Source organism: Hibiscus syriacus, unplaced genomic scaffold (genome assembly GCF_006381635.1).
Source record: "Hibiscus syriacus cultivar Baekdansim isolate YM2019G1 unplaced genomic scaffold, ASM638163v2 tig00110858_pilon, whole genome shotgun sequence".
NCBI classification, from domain to species: Eukaryota; Viridiplantae; Streptophyta; class Magnoliopsida; order Malvales; family Malvaceae; genus Hibiscus; species Hibiscus syriacus.
Genome location: NW_024062890.1, coordinates 1,056,062 through 1,080,365, shown reverse-complemented (window position 1 = coordinate 1,080,365; position 24,304 = coordinate 1,056,062). Strand labels below are relative to the sequence as shown.

Here is a 24,304-nt window from a genome sequence, read left to right as displayed (position 1 = left end):
CTGAGGGGGTTACAAATTCAGAGAAAGTAGGACGTCATCCGGGTGTTATACTTGAAAAAGTGAAGTTGCTTCAGCAGAGGTAGAGAGATAGAGGATATTTGTTTCTCTTAGTTTCTTGAATACTATGTTTTTTTCGTTTGAGGAAAAAGGTTAATGTTTTACTGTTATAGTTTCGCTTCAATAGAAGTTATTGGTTTCTAGGACCGCATTTCAGTTTTCTCTGCCGATGATCAAAGTTAACTGATTCAATTGTTAATGGAAGAATAAATTACTTTTCCTATTTTGTTGACGAACAAAAACTTTTCTAATGTACAATTTTGAAATGGAGCTATATAGGCTTCATGGATGCAAAACCATACATACCCACGAATGAAATCTTTGCCATAAACTAGTGAGATTTGAATTTTACTTCAAAACATACTCTCACAATTAAGTTATGCCATCAAGTATGATTCCCTCAGCTTCTTAGAAGGAACCATGAGATGTTCTTCTGTATTCTGTTGCCATTTAACATAGACCAACCTTATCTTATAGAATACCATTTTCTGTCAAATCCTTTTATGTATTTATACCTTAGTATAAAAATGATTATTTTATTAAAAAGCAATTGAAATAGAGGGAAAAAGGGAAAGGTGTCAATGACAACTCAGAACAACTTTGGAACTACCTGAGCACGAGAAATAGAAAGTGAACATAAATTTCAATAGATAGAAAGGCAATTTCATACGGTACCTGTCCCAATCTCCCATCAGTTTGAGATGACGAGGGTTATCCTCAGAACCTCGGAATGGAACCAACACCTGAGATCCCATTTTAGCTAAAAATAAAAATAAACAAAAATCAGTATACACACTGCAAATAAATATTCAAGTGGGATTCAGAAGTAAAAACAAAACAAGCACTCAGAAACGCACATTTTAAGTCGAAACATGAAATATTTGAGCAGCAAATAATGTACAATAATAACTAAAACATTAAGATTATATTACCAAGCTGTTGCACAAGATAACGTCCAAGGAATCCAGTAGCACCAAAAACAATAGCTATAATGCCACTGCAAGAGAAGGCGAAATCATTTCCGGCACTCCAACATAGAACATTCAACGAAAAAAAGTTAAAATCCCGAGAATGACCTGACGGAGGATCGGCCACCGGTGCCCTTGCGAATGAGGTGGCCCGTGCCCTTGTGGGAGGCCAGCGTAGATCCGTAACGCGGATGATCACCTCCAATCCTCCATAATCTATAAAAAAAACCGATAATAAAATGATTTAAAAAACATAAAAAAAAACCCATCAATTCGATGGAAATGCTGAACAACAACCATTAAAATGGAAGAGGAAAAAAGATAAACCGTGAAATTAAAAAAGAGGGAATGGAAATGATACAGTGATAGGAAAGAGGATAAATGGACTTGATAGAAGAGATGGAAGCTGTTGGCCTCAGATATTGCTGCCTAAATGTCTCGTAATCGCTTGCATCTTTACTGGGTTAGCTTCTCAGGGAGAGAGAAGGTAAGTGGTTAGTGTTGTCAAGAGTTCAAGGATGGAGATTCAGATTTTGGGTCTAATTTAAGTTCCATGTTGAATTTAATTTGAGCTTCGACTTCATCGTTTCCGGAAGACTGGATATATTGGGCCATGTTTTAGGCCTTTACCCTCAAACATATTTTGGTTAATTAAATTTAATTCATTTTTTATAAAAAAAATAATCGAAATGATTGTTTAATCATTTATAAAAATATTTAATCGAATAGAATAATTTCGAATAATCCAGCTGATTTATTTATTAATTTTCTATCCAAAGAATTTCATTACATACAAACATCATTATGATGATAGTGTGCACTAAATTGGAACAAAAATTTGTCAAGCATATGTGTATTGTCGAGAAAAACATTCTATATATATTTAATATTTTCAATTATTAATTTCCATTAAGAAGTTGAATTTATTAATTAATCATTTTTAATCAAATTAATTGATGATAAAAATTTATAAAATCATTTAATAGTCTCTATCTGAATTAATTTATATAATCAATCAATTAATCTTATTAATTTTGTTCAGTTGGTTAAATTATTTTATTATTTTTTTAAAATTTTATTTGATTATTGTTTAGCTGGTGATTTAATCCAGTTAACCGAAAATCATTGATCTAATTTGGTCCGTCCTCGGTTTGATTTCAACGACATTAATTATAAAATTATTTGAGTTTGGTTCGAGACAAAGTCAAATTTGATTGAATTATTCTTAAATAGAAATCAAGTTATAAAACAAATCAAATTCAAATAGCTTGTGAACCTGATCAAATTTAATATTTATTTAGAAAAAAAACTTGTGTATGAACTGCACAAGCTCCCGTGCAAGTTGGAGTTCGAGTACATAAATGGTGTAAAACAGCGAATGTTCATGAAGAGAAGCCAATATGACAAATCCAAAGTGCGTGGGTTCTAATCTTTAAGACAGCCAATTTTCTGGCATCTCATTCCCAGTAATATTCCGTTTATGTTTTAGGGTGTGATATTGAGCTATATACAATGGACTGTGCAATCCACAATCGAGATTCGAACTCGAAATTTCCTAGATCAACCTCATAGAAGTTTCGATACTCCTTATATACAGAGCAACAAACCGAAAAGGAACGCTTACAACTTTGCAGTTTCTTCTAAAAACTTGCAAAATTGCCATAGGAGGCATGTTTGAATGCAGTCAATTGGACGTGTATGTGTGTGTATATACATACATGTATAACAGAAGCTGCAATTAAAGAGAAGAAGATGCAAAATTTATATTCTTCAGTCTACAACTCAACTTTTTCCCAGTAGAAAGGGTGGGTTCTAACTACTTCAACTCTACAAGATTGTCCCAACTACATCACAACTTATTCTCTAAGCTACTATTTTATTGCACATCTTGAACAAATATGAACCAACCATTGTTTTTTATTTTCTCCCATGTATTATTATCAGACTCTACCCATCGAGCTTATTTTCGGTTACAAGGTATGTCAGGTTGCTAACCCTGCATGAATGTTCCGAACCCACTTGAGGGGATGAATTTACTTGAAAATTACGTTGAAATTACTTGAGATTTTGGTTTAAATGGCTTGGTCTGCACATTTTCCCTTGCCATTTGTTGTTGTGTTAGCCGAGTGCTGCAATAAAGAAGCAGTGGCACGGGTTCACTCTTGGACGGTCCGATGCCCGACTGGAAGAAGAATTTTGGGCTTGCAATCTGTTTCAAAAATCCGGTATGCCACTTGATCTAGAGGAATACTCGGTTACAAACTTCAGAAACATTGATGATGTATCTTCCAAGAGACGTGCCGGAGTATCAAACTCTGCAACTCGAACTGCAAATAAGTTCCCGATTTATTCGGAAAACGTCGAGACTTTCAGTGAAAATAATACTGAAGCATCATGAACTTAAAAATGAAAATTTAAAGACATAGCTGTACATGCCATCACTAAACATCAAAACAAGATCACTGTCGGTTACAGTCGGAATACGATGTGCAATAGTGCAAACGGTGCAGTTCATGAACTCTGTTCTGATGATCTTCTGTATGAGGTTGTTGGTGGCAGTATCAACTGATGCTGTTGCTTCATCGAGCATGAGTATTCTTGCCTGTTTTTGCAAAACCCTGCCAAGGGAAACAAGTTTCCGTCCAAATGCAGGAATCTAAAAGTAAAGGCTTAAATACAGACACCTGCGAGTTTACAAATCATGGTCATAGTATAATCTGAATAAAAGGAAGTGGATTTCACAGAGCCAAAGGAAAACAACTTTAAGATATATAGTCAGGTGGAAATATATATAAAAAAGGTACTTACACGATTCAGGATTCGCCCAGCTGGAGTTGAATCGAAAAAAGACATCGGGGCTCGAAACACGCTTCTAAGCATATTGATAAACAATTTTTGCGCAGCAGCATATTGAAGGAACTGGAATAATGTTTGTGCAAGAACAATAAGTGGTAACAAAAGGCCTTTATATGCAGCAGTCATATATGACAAGTACACCTTCATGCTGACTCTTCCTTTTACCCTGTCCTCTTCTTGAACAAGCTGATTTTTCCTCCTCTTTGCTTTCCTTTTCTCTTTAATTGCTTTTGTGTCTGAAGCTGAGGCACCATCTTGCACTTCCTTTGCCAAATTGTCAATATTATTTCCAGCTAAATCACATTTTTTAGTTGATATAATTTTCCCATCAAGCTGTAAATTTTCATCCGAGTCTTCTGATGAGTGAGTTGGAATATGGCTTCAATTTCTTCATGGTGAGCTGAGACCAGAGTTTCGAAATCAGTGCCTGCTTGTAGAAGTTCATCATATTTTCCTGCCTGTATGATTCGACCTTCCTTAAGAACCTGCACATATGATTGATGCTATTGGAGAATAGATATTCAACAAAATGTATGAAAAACCAATCTCATCATATCACCCACCTATACCAAAAATATGTATATTATATATATTACAACTCTTAAACTGGAACCCGGAAAATATGACACTGAGCACTTGTACTGCACAATTAATCCAAGAAAATTCATTTTTAGACCCTGCTACCATCTTTCACGTTCAGATGCCAAAAGTAAAACGGATAAGTCACTATTTATCTGGTCCATAGTCATGCAGTAAGAGGCACCTTGACTAATATTCCATGTCAGTATTGAATTTGTTATAGTATTGAGGGCAGTGTATTGTTATCTCCTATGGTGTTTCTTGTTGCATGTCAGTCTGTAATTCACTAATTAGATCATTTTAATCCATCCCACCTACTTTAGATTAGTCGATCACATTCAAAAACCACCAATCCTGGACAAGATATTGGATAAAGAGAGGGAATATTGCATTGGGATGGAGGGGGACCATAGCCTTGAACAAGGATTAGTTTGGAAAAATAATATATCTTTTTCCTCGAAATAAAAGAAAAGGCAATGCAGGTTCAAAGCCATGGATTCAACCACCTCATTAGAAAGAGTGTACTTGAAGCATGCATCATTGCATGTAGTACTGCTAGCAGAATATATATATGTATATTTATATACCAGTATCAAATCTGCAGTAGGTAGAAATTCAACTTGATGAGTCACAAAAATAACAGTCTTACTTGCCAGTGCTGTCATTATGTATTCCTGCAGTTTCAAAAAATGAATTGCTCAACCAAATTCTATTGATATGAACATCAATACCTGCAGTATATTTGACCGAGTTAAACCTTGAACAGTTCCGAGCTAGTGTCTGCATCAACGGCAATGAAAGGGTCATCAAGTAAATAAATATCTGCATCTTGATAAAGAGCCCTGCAAGCTGCACACGTTGTTTCTGTCCACGTCTCAGATTTATACCCCTCTCCAATTATGGTCTGATCTCCATGTTGAAGACACTAATTTTTTGTTCCTCAATATTATGTTATATAATATATATTTATATTATAAATTTTATATAATATATATTCATCCATATAACATATATATATTATTTACATTTTTTTACAGGGCCCAAATCAATTCAACACGTGGCCCAGTGAAGGCACCCCAACCCTAGCTCGTCTCACTCTCGCTTCAGCAACCATCATCAGCGCCGCATGGAGTCTCGGCCGAGAGTCCTACGCCTCACGACTTCCTCTTCGAGTTTCACAGCCACACGCCGCCCTCTCCGAGCCGTTCGGTGCAAGGTTATCACGAAGCCATCAACACCAAGCAGCCAAGTTAGATTAGAACTCAAATGTTTAGCAAATATTAGGATATAAATACGTGTAAATCAAACCTATTGTAACACATTAGGATTTTGATAGGAAATAAAAGCAGAAGCTTTTGAGCAAAACCACAAGTATCATCAAGGCAAAATCGAAACATTTTTTGAGTTTTTGAGAAGAATCAAAAGGTTTAGATGTGGATCACTGCCGATGAGCGGCGGCGAGGCGGTGGTCACCGGCCGGAATCTGGAAACCAGGCAATGGTGTGTTCATCTTGGATGAATAAATCAGAGAAAACAAAGGCAAAAGGGGGAGGGCTCTCGTTTTGGTGAGAAGAGAAGAATGAAAGTTTTCATTTGTTTTCATTTTTTTTAACATATATACTAGACCCGCGGATGCTTTCAGACCCGACCCATACATAAAAATGACTCGCGTGTTCTTTAAAACGGTTAAACTGTGCATTTGATGCCTCTATTTTTATAAAGTTCTAATTTGCCCCTTAGGTTCCAAGTGTAATTCGAATTCCTATTAAATTTGGCCTTAAATTTCATTCTATTTTCAATTTAGACACCATATATATACATAATTATTACGTTTAAATCCTTATATTATTATTGTATATTATTTGTATTATTTATGCTGATATGCGTGTATTCTTTTATTTTATTGGTACAACATTATTAATATACATAATTACTAATTATGCTTATGATCATTTCTTATTTCTAGTATAATATCCTATAATCGTATATGTATATATTTCAATTCAATTTGATACTTATACTATTATTTTTATTTATTTCATATTACTTAATTTGTTATACATATACGTATCTTTTATATATTTTACCTATATACCCATTATTAATAAATATATATTATTATTTTTAAATTATTCCTATGTTATTTTCTAATATATATATATAGTATTTTATTTGTTTTGTACACATATTTTTATTTTATTATTATTGTTATATATATATTTGTTATTATTTTCTTTTATTTGATTATTTTTCCTATATGATATTACCTATATATGTACATATATATATATATACTTTTATTATATTTTAATTAAATATTATTTTATATATACCTAATTTGGACTATATGTCCTAGAAGGGACCGCTTTTGTCTTTAATCAAATTTTCCCCCAACTTTCGGTAGAGTAATTGTGGGGTAGGTTTTTTTTTTAAATATTTATTATTTATTATATATATATATATGTTTTATTTGTTTGGTTTTGATGTATATATATATTACTTATTATTATATATATATTTTTCTTTTCAAATTGTACTATATGTACATATTATTTTTTTCCTTATCTTATTTATTTAGTTATCTATTTATTTTTTTTCTTTTTTTTTTCTTTATCTTTGATTTATTTACTCATATTTGTTTATTTATTTATCCATTTATTTATGTATATTGTCTTTGCTTTTTTATCTCGTTTTATTCTTTTTCCCCTTTATTTTATTTTCTTTATGTTATTTGTTTTCTTTAATCTAACACGTTCACTTTTAAAGGGTACAACTTTCAAATCAATCTACGGTAAGTAATTAGGATCAAAGTTTTACCTTGTAATTTAAACTTATATTTTTCTTAATTAAAGACAACTGGAAATTACATAATACCGAAATGGTGGTTCAAGGGTGCTAATTCTTCCTTGACCGTAACCAACTCTCGGATCCGACACATCTTTGGTACGACACAGATCATGTAAGAAATAAGGTATCCAATCAACCCATTTTTCATAAAATAAATGATCGGTGGTGACTCCAACCCATTTTCCTAAGTCGAAACCCGGTTCCGGGGTCCAACCGAAAGACGGTTACGACAGCTTGGCGACTCCGCTGTGGATTCTCAAGTGAGTCAGGCTAAGGTAATTTTCAGTTGTCTTTTTAACGAAAAGGGTAAGTTTAAATTTTAAGGTAATATTTCGATCCTTTTTAATTACTTTTGATTATATTTTCGAGTAAATAGTTGTACTAATCGTTTTCTAATGATTTCAGCTTCCTGAACTTTTTTCATCTAAAGGCTCTATACCCGAGCTCCGAACCCGTTTTAAGTGGGGGTGAAAGCGACGCATTCGTGTGAATTTATTCACCGCATATGCCTAGCAAGTAGCCTTCGGGATTCATATACCTTATGTCTTCGTGTGAATTTATTCTCCGCATAGACATAAGGGAATGTGTCCTCTCGAGTTTAACTTAGTCCACACAAGCCTGTGATGGGTTTAGGACTAAGGGTCTGGTAAGCCCAAGGGGGCATCAGCAAGGAGAACTCGAGTACGTTTAGAACCTAAACTGGGAGAATTTGAAGAAATAGAGCCTACCCCAAAACCATATTCCAAAACCTATGACATTTCTTTTCTAACCATGTTTTTTTTCTCTTATTTTTTTTTCTTGCCATTTATTTTTATTATTATTATTTTTATTTATTTTTATTTAACTGTTTACCTTTGTGTTTGTTTTTAAAGTATTTTCATCATAACAAGAGGTCATTGATCCCTAAAAAGGTGTTTGTTACACAAAATAATCTGAATTAATGGATAAAGGCGTTGTAATACAAGAGATTAAAAACCTCGAGGTACGACTATGGTCCGAGAAGACTCAGAAGGAAAAGGGAGACAGTCTTCAAGGAAGCTATGTGTCAGAGCTAGTCAGCTATGCCTCTATCAGCCTAAAACAAAATGACGTGCAAGAGCTTCGAGACATCTGGGACAGTTGGAAGAATGATCAGAAACAGAAATTCAACCAACGGTACGGTGACATTGCACTTTTGCTTCATATCAAGATCGATGAGCCTTTAATCAGAGCCTTGGTTCAATTCTGGAACCCGGGATACAGTTGCTTTACTTTTAATCAGGAGGACATGGTGCCCACCATTGAAGAGTACACTACACTGTTGCATTGTGAAAATATCAAACTGGAGCGAGCCTACCTTAAGCACCTTAAAAGCCAACCTTTCAAAAATGCACTAGCCAAGGTTGCCGGAGTTGATGAAAAATGGGTAACTGACCGGGCTCGATGTAAGGGTAGTGGAGAAGGAATCGCTTGGCTTCATATCAAGCAACTAATGAAACACCATCCCGATGAGTGGAAGACAATAGACCTGTTTGCATTAGGTCTGTATGGTCTAATTATATTCCCAAAGACCTTGGGATACATCGAACAACTCCCGAGGAGGGTCAATCCAGCACCGACCATCTTAGCCGAGACTTTCCGATCTCTCAACCATTGTAGAAGAACTGGAGGAGGAAGGTTCACTGGGTGTGTTCAACTTCTTCAAGTCTGGATTTACAGCCACTTCTGGAAGATCAACGGGGTTGCTTACCGCTGTTTCAGCACCACATATTCACCTCTAGGTGAATTCATCACCATGAAATGGCATGAAGGCGCCTCAAAGGAAAAATGGATGAAGGTCTTTACGCATCTTCAGGATCGGGATATTGTCTGGAGAGCCCCCTAGTTGTTCCTCAGTGACGTTCTTTTCCGATGTGGGGACTCTGACACTATGACCTTACTTGGACTTTGGGGTGCGGTCGGGTATGCTCCATTGTTAACACTTAGACAGTATGGGGCACGTCAGTTTGTCCCAGCAACATGCGGACTGGCTAGATCAGAGTTTGAGTATTACGGTGACAGCTATAAGAAGATGATCAAAGAAGCATCCGATTAATGGAGGAAAGTATTTCGGATGGATATTGTAGCTGCCAGAAGCATGCTCACTCCGGATTATGTGGAATGGCGAAGATTAAGGAAAAATGACAACATCCCTGTGCCAGACTGTGAAGACACTCGGACTATGGAAGAACATCTCAGGCCTGTCCCTTCCGAACTAGAAATAACCAAGGCAGAGTTCGAAGCTATGAATAACGAGCTGAAGTAGAGGATTAAGGAACTTGAAATTGAACGTTATCAATGGAAACTCGAGGCTGACTCACAGAAAGATAAAGCATACAAACTAGAAAGAGAACATAAAAAATCCGTTTTGAGCTTGAAGACTTGAGAAAGGGGTATCAAGATACGGTCAAGGATAATTCCAAGTTGAAAGTGTCTTATGAGTACTGGAAAGATGAAGCTCACAGCTTGAAAAGAAAGTTTGAGGGGCCTGATGAGAGAACCTGGAAAGAACAGATAAAAATTGCCCAGAGACGCTTAGTAGACAGCCAGCATCAAAACCAACGCTTGAAAATCCAGATGGCTGATCTGGAGAAACAACATGAGAGAAATGGCAAAACAATAGCTGAGTTAGAAACTATTGTAGATGGGTTCAAAAAGCAAGCGAGCAAGCTTCAGATAGTACCCTTCGACGGAGGTTTGCAGTGGCGTTTCCGTTGGGAGCAAGCACAACAAAGGGTAAAGGCCAGAGACGCAGTTATCCGAGACTTCCTAGATCAAGTACAAAAGGCAGCTCACCATCTACATGGCCTAGCAAGGGAAGCTGGAGTGGTTCGACAAGGTATACAACCAGTGACAAAGAAGGAAGAAGACTGTCAACCTACTAGAGCTGTTCGGGGTTTAGAGGATTTAGTCGAATGTACCTTGATTGTTTTTATGTCTCTTATAAGATAAAACATTTTTGTCTAAATAAAGATTATTTATAATAATTAATACTTTTCTAGATCAGTGCCTCTAAATCGCATACATTATGCATTGCATACTTTGCATTTTATATTTCATGTTTATTTTATATTTTCCATGTTTTTACATTCATATTAACTAACAGAACATGTCTCATAAAGAAAAGAGCAAACACAAGCTTACCACCGCAAATATAAATACGCATCACCCACAATACCGAGCAAAGAAAAAACAATGGAGGCCAGAATGGAAAACTCGAGGAGAACATGGCAGACTACAAAAAGAACTGGAAGATAAGATGGTACAAAATAGTCAGAGCACTCTGGAGTCCATCAAGAAAAATCAGGAATCCTTGGTCGACCAAATAGTGGCCAAGTTATCATGTTTGTAGCAAGCTAGTGCAGTAGGGGGAAGTCTCTCTGAAGGGGTAACCATATCACCAACCTCACAGGTGATTGTGTCACCCGAGATCTTACCCAGACCACAAGAAAATTCTTCTGCTGTCAAAGGAAAAGCATCATCTGCTGTAAAGGTGCAAACTTCCAAAACTAATCCTGATAATCATCCGGGTGATTACAATATCTCGGATGTCAATGAAGATGACAAAGCGAAAAAATTGGAAGAGAAGATCAAGATGATAGAAGATCGAATGAAGATGGTCCAATGGGACCATGATTATTATGGAGTGGACGCAAGGGAGCTGAGCCTGGTTCCAGATTTGGTGTTTCCACCAAAGTTTAAAGTTCCTGAGTTTGATAAGTTCGATGGGAACAGCTGCCCATCAGCCCATATCACTATGTTCTATCGGAAGATGACAGGATATGGAGGGAATGATCAACTCCTGATCCACTGCTTTCAGGAGAGCCTATCTGGTTCATCTATCCGTTGGTACAATCATCTCAGCCAAACTCACATCAAGACATGGAAAGATTTAGCCAAGTCTTTCCTAGAACAATATAAACATATCAATGATATGAGACCAGGCCGGGTTATGCTGCAAGCCTGGAAAAGAAGTACAACGAGAGTTCCGACAATATGCACAACGATGGAGGGATTTGTCTGTGCAGTTCATCCCCCTTGGATGAAAAAGAGACTAGAAAGTTGTTTATACAAACCCTGAAGACACCTTACTTCGGACACCTGGTGGCAATTACATATGGAGGTTTCTCAGATTTAGTAATGGCCGGTGAAATGATTGAGTTGGCCATTAAACAAGGAAAATCGAGGGAGGAGACTCCAGTAAGAAGCCTTCCATGAAAACAAAGACCGAGAGATCAACAATGTCAACACTTATAACGTCAAAAAGGGTGTTACAGTCTCAAGCTCGAAAACCACTGTAACTGTACCATCTGGTACTTCTACCCAAACTCAAAGAGAACCAAGGAGGGAAAGGGAAAAGGAGCAGTTCGATCCCATTCCCATGACATATAAAGAGTTATATCAACAACTCCTCGACACACATGCAGTTTCACCTTACCCAATGGATCCGGTGAAGCCCCCATATGAGATGACGAAACGCAAACTGTGAATACCATGGTGGTGTGCAAGGGCATTCGATCGAAGGTTGTCTCATATTCAAGAGGCTTGTACAACGAATGCGGAACAAAATTGGATCACCTTCAACTCTGAAACAACCATCGCCCAAAATCCCTTGCCTAATCATCCCCGGAATTAATGCAATCATCACCAAAAATGGCAGAGAAATCAAACCAATTTCAGAAGTCAAAGCTCCTTTGGCTTGGGTATGGAGCCAAATGGTAAAGGCAATGCTTCTTACACCGCAATCGTATCTAAAGAATGAAGGTGGTAATTATTGTTGTTACCATAATAAAGAGGGGCATAAAGTGCAAGAATGCTCCGAATTCAAGACATTAGTCCAGCTCATGATGGACCAGGAGGTGGAGTTTTACGAGGAAGTTCAGGATTCCCCGGAAGCAGACATTTGTGCTACTGAATGATCATCAGACGAGATTCGGCAGGGGTAGTCCGTTGATCATTACCCCTAAGGCAAAAATGACAACGACAACTCCACAAGCAAAGGTGGTGATTACAGCACCTTGACCTTTTCAGTATAAAGACAATCGGCAAGTGCTATGGAAGTACAGATGCCAGGTGAGTACTTCCAAAGGACGTGACAACAATGTGGGGCAAAGACAACTAGAGCCTTTCAAGGAAGATGTATTGGCTATCAATGAGCCTATAAAGGAGGAAGAAGCTAAAGAATTCCTCAAATTTCTGAAGCATAGTGAGTACAATATTATAGAACAGCTCCACAACTTGCCAACGCGTTCTTCAATGTTGGCACTCTTATTAAACTCAGAAACACATCGGGAGGCACTGTTGAAGGTCCTGAATCAGACATTCGTGCCACAAGACATACCAGTCAGCAAGATGAGTCGACTGGTAAATAATTCAAGCTGATAATCTCTCATTTCAGATGATGAGATTCCATCCGGAGGAAGAGGCCGAACGAAGGCATTGCACATCACTACCTACTGCAAGGGGCATGCTCTGCCAAGTGTATTGATCGACAATGGATCAGCCTTAAACGTGATGCCTCTAGTAACATTAAAAAAGATGCCAATAGATACCTCATATATGAAAGCCTGCCAAAATGTGGTCCGAGTATTTGATGGGACCAAAAGAGAGGTTATTGGTAAGATAGAGGTGCCACTGACTATCGGACCTGTCACCTATGATGTTGAGTTTCTGGTAATGGATATCATGCCTTCCTACAACTGTCTTCTGGGAAGGCCATGGATTCATCAAGCTGGTGCAGTACCATCCACACTGCACCAGAAGATTAAATTTGTTATTGACGGGGCCTTAGTAATCGTCGATGCTGAGGAAGATATTTTGGCAAGTGTGACCATGAAGGCCCCATACATCGATGTGGACGAGGAAGCGGTGGAGTGTTCGTTTCGCTCCTTAGAATTTGTAAATGCCACCTTTGTGGCAGAGGGAAGAATGATTCCCAAACCCCGGCTTTCCAAGTGTACCAGGATGGAAATCATGCAAACATTAGGATGAGGTGCCAAGATTGGAAGAGGGCTTGGAAAGTTTCTGCAAGGAAAGATTAATCCAGTCCTTCATATATCAAAGGCCAGACCGGTTGGGCTCGGTTTTCAGCCCAGTACCATGAGAAGAGAAAGAAGTTCAGAAGAACCAAGAGAAATACTAGCCAGGTTGACTCGAAGTGAACTTCAATGGAGCCCATGACATTCCCCCCTCTTTGCCATACATTCAAGCCAAGTTATATGTTTGAGACCACATTGTCAGACTTAAAGCAGATTGAAGATTTGAGCATCAATGTTTTTATCCACTGGAATGCTGATGACACAGTTAGATAGCCGTTGGTCGGTCGAAGAACTACCTGTGGTTTACAAGAATCTTTCAGAGTAATATTCGAACTATCCCTATTCGCCTATACCCGGGGTAATAGGTGATCTTTTGTAAGGGTTAATGAACATTATGTTTGAGTTCAATAAAAGATGCATTTTTTCTTTTCTCATGGCAAACAAATTTTCCTTTGTTCCTTTTTGAATTAATTGTCTATCTTCTTCATTTCGATACTTCGTTTCCACTTTCCCTCAAATTTAATTCTTGATTATTTCGTGTGGGATATTCTCCCCTCACACATGCACATTTTCCCTTCTTTCAGATTCCCAGATAACAATAATGTAGGCACTAATGATCCTGATCCGGAGTTGGATTTTGAATCGGCCATTTGCCTCGGATAATTTGATGAGTGCGACACTGAAGAGGAATGCAATTTGCCTACTGAATTGTTGAGAATGGTAGAAAGAGAAGATAAACAAATACTACCCCATAGAGAGACAATCGAAATCATGAATCTGGGTACTGAGGAAGATCGAAAGGAGGTTAAAATTGGCACGACTCTTTCGACGGAAGCAAGATACAACCTAAAAGTCTTACTTCAAGAATACAGAGAGGTGTTCGCTTGGTCGTATCAAGACATGTCTGGATTAGACACGGATATGGTAGTCCACAAACTGCCAATTAAGCCAGAATGCAAACCAATACAGCAGAAACTGAGAATGATGCGACCAGAAATGCTCCTTAAGATCAAGGAAGAAGTTAGGAAGCAATTTAATGCTGGTTTTCTTCAAGTGGCCAAATATCCGGAGTGGGTGGCCAACATAGTGCCCGTGCCGAAAAAAGACGGGAAAGTACGCATGTGTGTCGATTACCGGGACCTTAACAAGGCAAGTCCTAAGGACAACTTTCCCCTGCCACACATAGACACTCTGGTGGACAATACAGCCGGGAACAACTACTTTTCATTCATGGATGGATTTTTGGGGTACAATCAGATCAAAATGCATCCCGAAGATATGGAGAAGACCACTTTTGTCATGATGTAGGGAACTTTCTGTTACAAAGTGATGCCTTTTGGATTAAAGAATGCTGGGGCAACATATCAGAGAGATATGGTGACCCTGTTCCATAACATGATGTACAAAGAAATCGAGGTTTATGTCGACGACATGATTATCAAGGCACGGACCGAAAATGAGCATGTCGAGCATTTGAGAAAGGTCTTCCAAAGATTGAGGAAGTTCCAGCTTTGTCTGAACCCTAACAAGTGTACTTTTGGAGTAACATCCGGGAAACTGTTAGGCTTCGTGGTCAGCAGAAAAGGCATTGAGGTTGATCCTGACAAAGTTAAGGCCATCCAGAATCTACCTTCACCTCGAACACAAAAGGAGGTCCGAGGTTTCCTGGGCAGATTAAATTACATAGCTAAGTTCATATCTCAGTTAACCGATAAGTGTGATCCAATCTTTCGACTTCTCCGAAAAAACAGCCCTGGGGCATAGGATGAAAACTGTCATATTGCATTCGAAAATGTGAAAGAGTATATGTCTCATGCTCCTATCTTGATATCCCCCATCCCAGGCAAACCTCTGTTCTTGCACCTATCCATATTCGAGAACTCAATGGGGTGTGTCCTGGGTCAACATGACGAGTCTGGAAGAAAAGAAAGAGCCATCTATTATCTGAGTAAGAAGTTCACCGATTGCGAGGTCAGATATCCTCCCATCGAGAAAGTTTGTTGTGCTTTAGTCTGGGCTACAAAAAGACTCAGACAATACATGTTGTATCACACCACTTGGTTGATTTCCAAGTTATATCCTTTAAAATACATGATGGGGGTACCTGCTCTATCCGGAGGTTAGCCCGATGGCAGATGCTATTGTCCGAATTCGACATTGAATACGTGAGCCAAAAAGCAATCAAAGGAAGTGTCATATCGGATTTCTTAGCAAGCAGAGTGATTTCCAAGTTATATCCTTTAAAATACATGATGGGGGTACCTGCTTACCGGAGGTTAGCCCGATGGCAGATGCTATTGTCCGAATTCGACATTGAATACGTGAGCCAAAAGCAATCAAAGGAAGTGTCATATCGGATTTCTTAGCAAGCAGAGCCAATGAGAATTATGATCCATTAGACTATGATTTCCCATACGAAGACTTTATGGCTTTATCCTTAGAAGAAACAGGTACTTCAACAGACAGTATCTGGAAAATGTACTTCAATGGGGCATCCAATGCATTAGGACATGGCATTGGGGCAATACTGATCTCTCCAGAAGAAATTCATTATCCATTTACCAGCAGACTGAACTTCGATTGTACCAATAACCTGGCAGAGTATGAGCCTGTGTCTTGGGAATTCGAGCTGCCCTGGGGCAAAACGTAAAGACCTTGCGGATATACGGAGATTCAGCATTAGTAATCTATCAGCTCCTCGGAGAATGGGAAACGAAAGATACAAAACTGATAGAATATCGGAGGCTAATACTGGATCTGCTCGAAGATTTCGATGAAGTCACTTTCCACTATGTGCCAAGAGAAGAGAGAATCAAATGGCTGATGCTTTGGCTACCTTAGCAGCCGCATTCAAAGTTGGCAAGGAATCTGAGATGATGCCAATTGACATGCAGTCGTATGAGTACCCGGCTCATTGTTACCAGATTGAAGAAGTAAAAGACACAAAGCCTTGGTACGACGATATTTTGCAATATATCAAACATCGAAGCTATCCAGAGGAGGCAACTGAAACCGATAAAAGAACCATTAGAAGGATGGCAGTTGGATACATCCTTGACGGAGAAGTCTTGTACAAGAAAAGCCATAATCAAGTTCTATTAAGGTGCGTCGATGCTGAAGAGGCAAAAATGATAGTGGAAGAAGTACATAACGGAGTTTGTGGAGCACATGCAAATGGACATATGATGTCGAGACAGATAATAATGAGATGTGGATATTTCTGGTCCACACTGGAAAATGATTGCATCAACTATGCTAGAAAGTGTCATAAATGTCAGATTTACAGAGATAAAATAAATGTTCCACCACATCTGCTTCATGTCATGATGTCACCATGGCCTTTCTCTATGTGGGGCATGGATGTTATTGGACAAATCCATCCAAAGGCTTCGAATGGTCATCGTTTCATCCTTGTAGCTATTGATTATTTCACTAAGTGGGTAGAGGTTGCTTCCTATGTCAGTGTCACTCAATCTGTTATCTGTAAGTTTTTGAAGAAAGAAATCATATGTCGGTATGGTTTACCTGAAAGGATCATTACCGATAATGCTACAAACTTGAACAATAAAATGATGAAAGTTGCTTGTGAGCAATTCAACATAAAACATCACAATTCTACTACCTACAGACCAAAGATGAATGGTGCAGTAGAAGCAGCAAACAAAAACATTAAAAAGATAGTGGAGAAAACAACCGAGACCTACAAGGACTGGCATGAGAAGTTGCCTTTCGCTTTGTTCGCTTATCGAACCTCAGTACGAACCTCGACTGGGGAAACTCCATTTTCACTAGCTTATGGAATGGAAGCAGTACTGCCTATTGAAGTAGAAATTTTGTCACTACGGGTCTTGACAGAAGTTAAACTAGATGACGCAGAATGGATGCAATCCAGATACGATCAGCTTAATCTGATAGATGAAAAGAGACTGAAAGCCATTCACCATGGTCAAATCTATCAAAAACGAATGATTCGAGCACATGACAAGAAGGTACGCCCAAGAATATTCCGTGAAGGAGATATGGTGCTAAAGAGAATTTTGCCAGTTCAAAAAGATTTTCGAGGAAAATGGACGCCAAATTGGGAAGGACCCTATGTCATGAAGAAGGCCTTTTCCGGAGGGGCCCTTGTCCTGGCTGAAATGGACGGACCTGACATGCCACATCCCATCAACTCAGATGCAGTCAAGAAATACTATGCTTAGGAAGAAAACCCGAAAGGGTGTCCTAAGTCGAAAAAAAAATGTTTAGGGTGAAAACCCGAAAGGGCAACCTATATATAAAAAAGCAAAAATGTGGGTTCAAGGTGAAAACCCGTGAATGGCGTCTTGCAACCAAAGAAGGATCCAAGTTGAAAACCCCAAAAGGGAGATTTGGATAAATCAAGAAACCCAGACATTTGAAACTCCCCGGTATCTGAATTTCCGCAGACTCAGCGAGTCAGAGAAAGGTTGCACTCTCCTGAAGATTGTCGCATTTTTCAAAGATCCTTTGGCAAAGGATGTATTCAAGGTCACCTAACGGCTTTTCAGTTCAGAAGTGCCCACGTTATTGAAATCTAAGACATTCATTTATACCTTATCATGTCTTCATCTTCCAAAATTTTTGTCATGTATTATTTGTTCTTTTTCCCTCATGAATAAAAGACACTCCTTTTCTCTACACCAATTCCTTTTGAGCATCTTGGATTTAGCTTAAACTTAATGATTTATTCACTCACGCAAAAGATATTCATATATTACTGCACAAAGATTTATTGAAAAGTACAGGTACTCAGAAGCTGATCAGGGCTCATGCATATACTTGAGATGGTCGAGTGGCAGTTCTCGGATCAAGGATAAAAAAACAAACATCATATTTGAAGATTTGAAGAATTCAAGACCAGGGGTCGAAATCTTCAAAATTCCATACATGCAATCAAAGATTGAGATTTCTCTCCAGATCCCCATAACTTTTTCAAGTTTTAGCCAGAGCCAATTTCAACTTCACAACGAAGGATATTGGACTCTAGACAACGCAAGTTCAACTTCACGACGGAGGGACCGCTGGTTGTCAACAACAACTTCCCAATTTCAGAGCCAATTTCAACTTCACAGCGAAGGATATTGGACTCAAGACAATGCAAGTTCAACTTCACAACGAAGGGACCACTGGTTGTCAACAACAACTTCCCAATTTCAGAACCAATTTCAACTTCACAACGAAGGATATTGGACTCCAGACAATGCAAGTTCAACTTCACGACGAAGGGACCGCTGGTTGTCAATAAACAATTTCCCAATTTCAGAGCCAATTTCAACTTCACAGCGAAGTATATTGGTCTCTAGACAACGCAAGTTCAACTTCACGACGAAGGGACCGCTGGTTGTCAACAACAACTTCCCAATCTCAGAGCCAATCTCACAGCGAGGGATATTGGACTCCAGACAACGCAAGTTCAACTTCACGACGAAGGGACCGCTAGTTGTCAACAACAACTTCCCAATTTCAGAGCCAATTTCAACTTCACAGTGAAAGATATTGGACTCCAGACAACGCAAGTTCAACTTCACGAAGAAGGGACCGCTGGTTGTCAACAACAATTTCCCAGTTTCAGAGCCAATTTCAACTTCACATCGAAGGATATTGGACTCCAGACAACGTAAGTTCAACTTCACGACGAAGGGACCGCTGGTTGTCAATATATAATTTCCCAGTTCCAAAACCAATTTCAACTTCACGGCGGAGGATATTGGACTCGGAACAATACACTTACTTGGATTTTGACTTAACAACAAAGGATATCCAACTCAAAGAAGGAGTCATCTGTAACATCACAACATCGAAGTCCTCAGTTCTAGTTTCATCCTCACGACGAAGTATCTTGAGCCAGAAGACGATCCAAGAGTTACTTCCAGTGCTCCGAGTTTGATTTCAGTTTCACGATGAAGGATTCAAGCTCAGAATTTCCTAGTTTTGACTCAATCTCACGACAAGGGGGTCATTTTGTGATTAACAAACCAGTTTCAGCATCATAGGTCATTCGATATGGATGAAATTTGTGTCTCTTAATCTTTGCTCCATTTTCGTTACACGATAATGAGCAAAGAGGGGCAGCTGAAGACACTAATTTTTTGTTCCTCAATATTATGTTATATAATATATATTTATATTATAAATTTTATATAATATATATTCATCCATATAACATATATATATTATTTACATTTTTTTACAGGGCCCAAATCAATTCAACACGTGGCCCAGTGAAGGCACCCCAACCCTAGCTCGTCTCACTCTCGCTTCAGCAACCATCATCAGCGCCGCATGGAGTCTCGGCCGAGATTCCTACGCCTCACGACTTCCTCTTCGAGTTTCGCAGCCACACGCCGCCCACTCCGAGCCGTTCGGTGCAAGGTTATCACGAAGCCATCAACACCAAGCAGCCAAGTTAGATTAGAACTCAAATGTTTAGCAAATATTAGGATATATATGTGTAAATCAAACCTATTGTAACACATTAGGATTTTGATAGGAAATAAAAGCAGAAGCTTCTGAGCAAAACCACGAGTATCATCAAGGCAAAACCGAAACGTTTTTGAGTTTTTGAGAAGAATAAAATGGTTTCGATGTGGACCAGCGCCGATGAGCGGCGGCGAGGCGGTGGTCACCGGCCGGAATCTGGAAACCAGGCGGTGGTGTGTTCATCTTGGATGAACAAATCAGAGAAAACAAAGGCAAAAGGGGGAGGGCTCTCGTTTTGGTGAGAAGAGAAGAATGAAAGTTTTCATTTGTTTTAAATTTTTTTTAACATATATACTAGACCCGCGGATGCTTTCAGACCCGACCCATACATAAAAATGACTCGCGTGTTCTTTAAAACAGTTAAACTGTGCATTTGATGCCTCTGTTTTTATAAAGTTCTAATTTGCCCCTTAGGTTCCAAGTGTAATTCGAATTCCTATTAAATTTGGCCTTAAATTTCATTCTATTTTCAATTTAGACACCATATATATATATAATTATTATGTTTAAATCCTTATATTATTATTGTATATTATTTTGTATTATTTATGCTGATATGCGTGTATTCTTTTATATTTTATTGGTACAACATTATTAATATACATAAATTACTAATTATGCTTATAATCATTTCTTATTTCTAGTATAATATCCTATAATCGTATATGTATATATTTCAATTCAATTTGATACTTATACTATTATTTTTATTTATTTCATATTAGTTAATTTGTTATACATATATGTATCTTTTATATATTTACCTATATACCCATTATTAATAAATATATTATTTTTTTTAAATTATTCCTATGTTATTTTCTAATATATATATATATATATATATATATATATATATATGTATATATATATCGTATTTTATTTGTTTTGTACACATATTTTTATTTTATTATTATTGTTATATATATTTGTTATTATTTTCTTTTATTTGATTTTTTCCTATATGATATTACCTGTATATGTACATATATATATATATATATATATATACTTTTATTGTATTTTAATTAAATATTATTTTATATATACCTAATTTGGACTATATGTCCTAGAAGGGGCCGCTTTTGTCTTTAATTAAATTTTCCCTCAACTTTCGGTAGAGTAATTGTGGGTAGGATTTTTTTAAATATTTATTATTTATTATATATATATATATGTTTTATTTGTTTGGTTTTGATGTATATATATATTTCTTATTACTATATATATATTTTTCTTTTCAAATTGTACTATATGTACATATTATTTTTTCCTTATCTTATTTATTTAGTTATCTATTTATTTATTTTTCTTTTTTTTCTTTATCTTTGATTTATTTACTCATATTTGTTTATTTATTTATTCATTTATTTATGTATATTGTCTTTGCTTTTTTATCTCGTTTTATTTTTTTCCCTTTATTTTATTTTCTTTATGTTATTTGTTTTCTTCAATCTAACACATTCATTTTTAAATGGTACAACTTTCAAATCAATCTACGGTAAGTAATTAGGATCAGAGTTTTACCTTGTAATTTAAACTTATATTTTTCTTAATTAAAGACAACTGGAAATTACATAGTACCGAAAGGGTGGTTCAAGGGTGCTAATCCTTCCTTGACCGTAACCGACTCCCGGATCCGACACATCTTTGGTACGACGCAGATCAGGTAAGAAATAAGGTATCCGATCAACCCATTTTTCATAAAATAAATGATCGGTGGCGACTCCAACCCATTTTCCTAAGTCGAAACCTGATTCCGGGCCCCAACCGAAAGACGGTTACGACACATTTGAAAAGAGTTCAAAATCCTTCTTCAAGGAACAAGCATTGATAACACTCTTGTATCTTGCTTTATCCATTGGACTACCAAAAAGAACGTTCTCTTCAATATTTTCAGACTGTATCCAAGCCAACTGAGAGGCATAGGCAGCTGTACCACACACTTGAACCTGTTCAAACATCCAAGTAAAATGATAATATCAATTCAAAAAGCTTTTTCATTAATGGGAAAAAGATAATAGAACTAACAAAGAACCAAATTTGGGGTAGAAATTGTTTAAATGTTCTATGAGTTAGTCGTACTTCCCCAGAGATCTTAGGAATCTCCCCTAGAATGCAAGACAGAAAGCTTGATTTCCCGGAGCCAACCGTGCCACAAACTGCCACGCGCATCCCACTTTCTACTTTCATTTGTATTCCAGATAAGGTCGGCCTTGAAGAAGAAGGGTTCCAACAAAACTCACCATCCTTGACCTCTATGGCCATCTTTGACATGCCTCGGGGCAGAACAATGGTGACATCTTCCTGCAGGAATCCAGAAATTCGATCTTTGTCTGCACCATCATAGACACCAGGTCAGGAAAATTCCTGAGTGGTTCTTGTAATTTCAAAATCCTCATGTTCCTTAGACACTCAGAAGTCTTTCTCATTCTTTCATCTTTGGCAGCCATTAACTTGTCTTGATAATCTTCTTGGACCTTTGCTAAAGGAACAGTAGCAACAATGGATATAATGGTTGCAATCAATGTGGCAATGGAAGCAATTCCAACATTATTATATAGGATCACAAGAGCAAGAATTATTTGCAGTGTAAGCATCCAAATATCATGGAGATACCAAGAATAATCTCCCACTCTTTGAACATCAACTGCCATGTAATTAACAATTTCTCCACTGGTATGACTTTGTTTAGCTAAGCTCGAGAGCTTCATCCCTTTGCGATACACCATTGCTGTTAGAGCTGATCTCACATGCATACCCAAAATGTCTACCCCGAGATACCACTGCCGGGTTGTCAAAGTCTCCACGAGCTTCGATACAAAAAAGATCCCGGCAAGAACATAACCTTCATGAAGGAAAGTCTCCTGTCCTCCCAAGTAATCAACAAAGTAGCTAATCATGTATGGGCCCACATAGGACACTAGAGTGTTCAACAGAGCAAATACAGCATTACAGACTGCTTCCTTCCAGAATGACTTCCCAAGTGCCCAAGCCAAAGAAGGTTGCTCCGACAGGTTTTCAGCCTTCAATTTTTCCCAATTAAAATTCAAAACCTCATAGTTACTCTTGGCTCGATATTTTTGTGCAAGAAGAGGAATGTCCTTAAGCTCAAGTGGTCGTTTCACACCGAGTGAAAGAAGTGGATTTAGCCAAGAAAGTGTGACCAAGCTAAAGAGCCCAGCATCACTATAAGGAGTGACTTTAAGACACCTTGCCTCTTCTTCAAGAAGCAATGGCTCCTGAAGCTCAGAGTTTCTACAAACTTCTATACCAGTCTCACCTCTAATTGCAACAAAACAAAGAAATGCAAGTGCTGGGGTTACGGCAAAATTGGCCACTACATGAGAAGAATAGTAGTTTGAACCATCTACTAAGAGCGATTTACCATCAACATACAAGGTGCACAAGAAAATCAAAGAAGAAATACCCTTAGCAACAATGGGAATCTCTCATACACCTTAAATTTACAATGGAGAGCTGAGAAACTTAATACAAACCAAGCAAAACATTGAGCAGCAGGCAAGGCAAGTGCAAACCAATCCACAACTTTACCATCAACAGCTTTTCTTATCAAACCGAATCCATCAAATCCTAGCACCACAACTTGCACGAGGAGCACATAGAAACAACAAAACACAGACAATTTAAACCCAACACGTACTATAACCTGCTGACGTTCTCCGCAAACAGTAATGCTTCCCCTAATTGGGCTAGAATTTGGAACAGAATCGTCCTTATGGAAACAAATTCTACCAGCACAAGCAGATATTTACCTTGCTGATATTATGAAAAGAAACACCAGGAAAAGTGCTAAATTGATGCAAATGGAGGATAGTTCCAAAATGGGCAAACCTTGAGTTTCCCTCACAAGGGAGAAATGTGGAGGTTCTTTAACTAAAATGCTATTGAGTAATAGAGTGAAGAAGCCTATCTAGTAATTTAAGCCCATTGTTAAAAATCTGAATTGTAGTAAAAAATTAACTATACAAAGTTCCAGTAGGAAATCCCAGAATAAGATCAACGAAAAAGAAAAAACCTTCATGGTAAATCAATACAGCAGGGTTGAATTATAAAAATATGGCAGCATCAACATCATGCCTTCGGTTCAAGGACACATCAACTTTAATGGAGGAGTCAGTTAAGATGATGTCTTTTGAGTTTTCAGCTTTTGGGTGATTATGAGAATTGAACTTTATTCTCACGTGCAATGGGTTTATGAAAATGAGATCTCTCAAATCTCTGTTAGATTTTAACAAGAACTTGGTGCAAAAATCTTCATTGAACCTTTCATTTCCCTTGGGGTTCAAAATAATTGCTATCCTTGCTGCAAATTTCTCCTGATTGTTGTCATCTTCTACAACATGATTTAAGCCCATCGAGTAATTTAAGCCCATTGTTAAAAATCTGAATTGTAGTAAAAAATTAACTATACAAAGT

At 37.7% G+C, this 24,304-nt stretch overlaps 1 protein-coding gene and 1 pseudogene across 1 annotated transcript; both read right to left on the bottom strand.

Moving 5' to 3' along the window:
• Window positions 1-663: 663 nt before the first annotated feature.
• Window positions 664-2,697, bottom strand: LOC120143600 (NADH dehydrogenase [ubiquinone] 1 alpha subcomplex subunit 9, mitochondrial-like). The gene is made up of 5 exons (XM_039157896.1): window positions 2,633-2,697; window positions 1,134-1,241; window positions 990-1,054; window positions 733-817; window positions 664-667 (listed from the first exon to the last, which is right to left on the bottom strand). Exons 1-5 carry the CDS (start codon window positions 2,695-2,697, stop codon window positions 664-666), a joined length of 327 nt encoding a protein of 108 aa, XP_039013827.1.
• Window positions 2,698-3,177: 480 nt separating this feature from the next.
• On the bottom strand, window positions 3,178-24,243 carry LOC120143599 (annotated as a pseudogene).
• Between the last annotated feature and the right edge of the window lie 61 nt (window positions 24,244-24,304).

Coding starts and splice junctions, on each gene's coding strand:
- LOC120143600 (XM_039157896.1), bottom strand. CDS start 2,697: ATGCCTCCTATGGCAATTTTGCAAGTTTTTAGAAGAAACTGCAAAGTT. Junction 1,055..1,133: donor GGTGGCCGATCCTCCGTCAG/GTCATTCTCGGG, acceptor CTTCTCTTGCAG/TGGCATTATAGCTATTGTTT. Junction 818..989: donor TTATCTTGTGCAACAGCTTG/GTAATATAATCT, acceptor TTTTATTTTTAG/CTAAAATGGGATCTCAGGTG.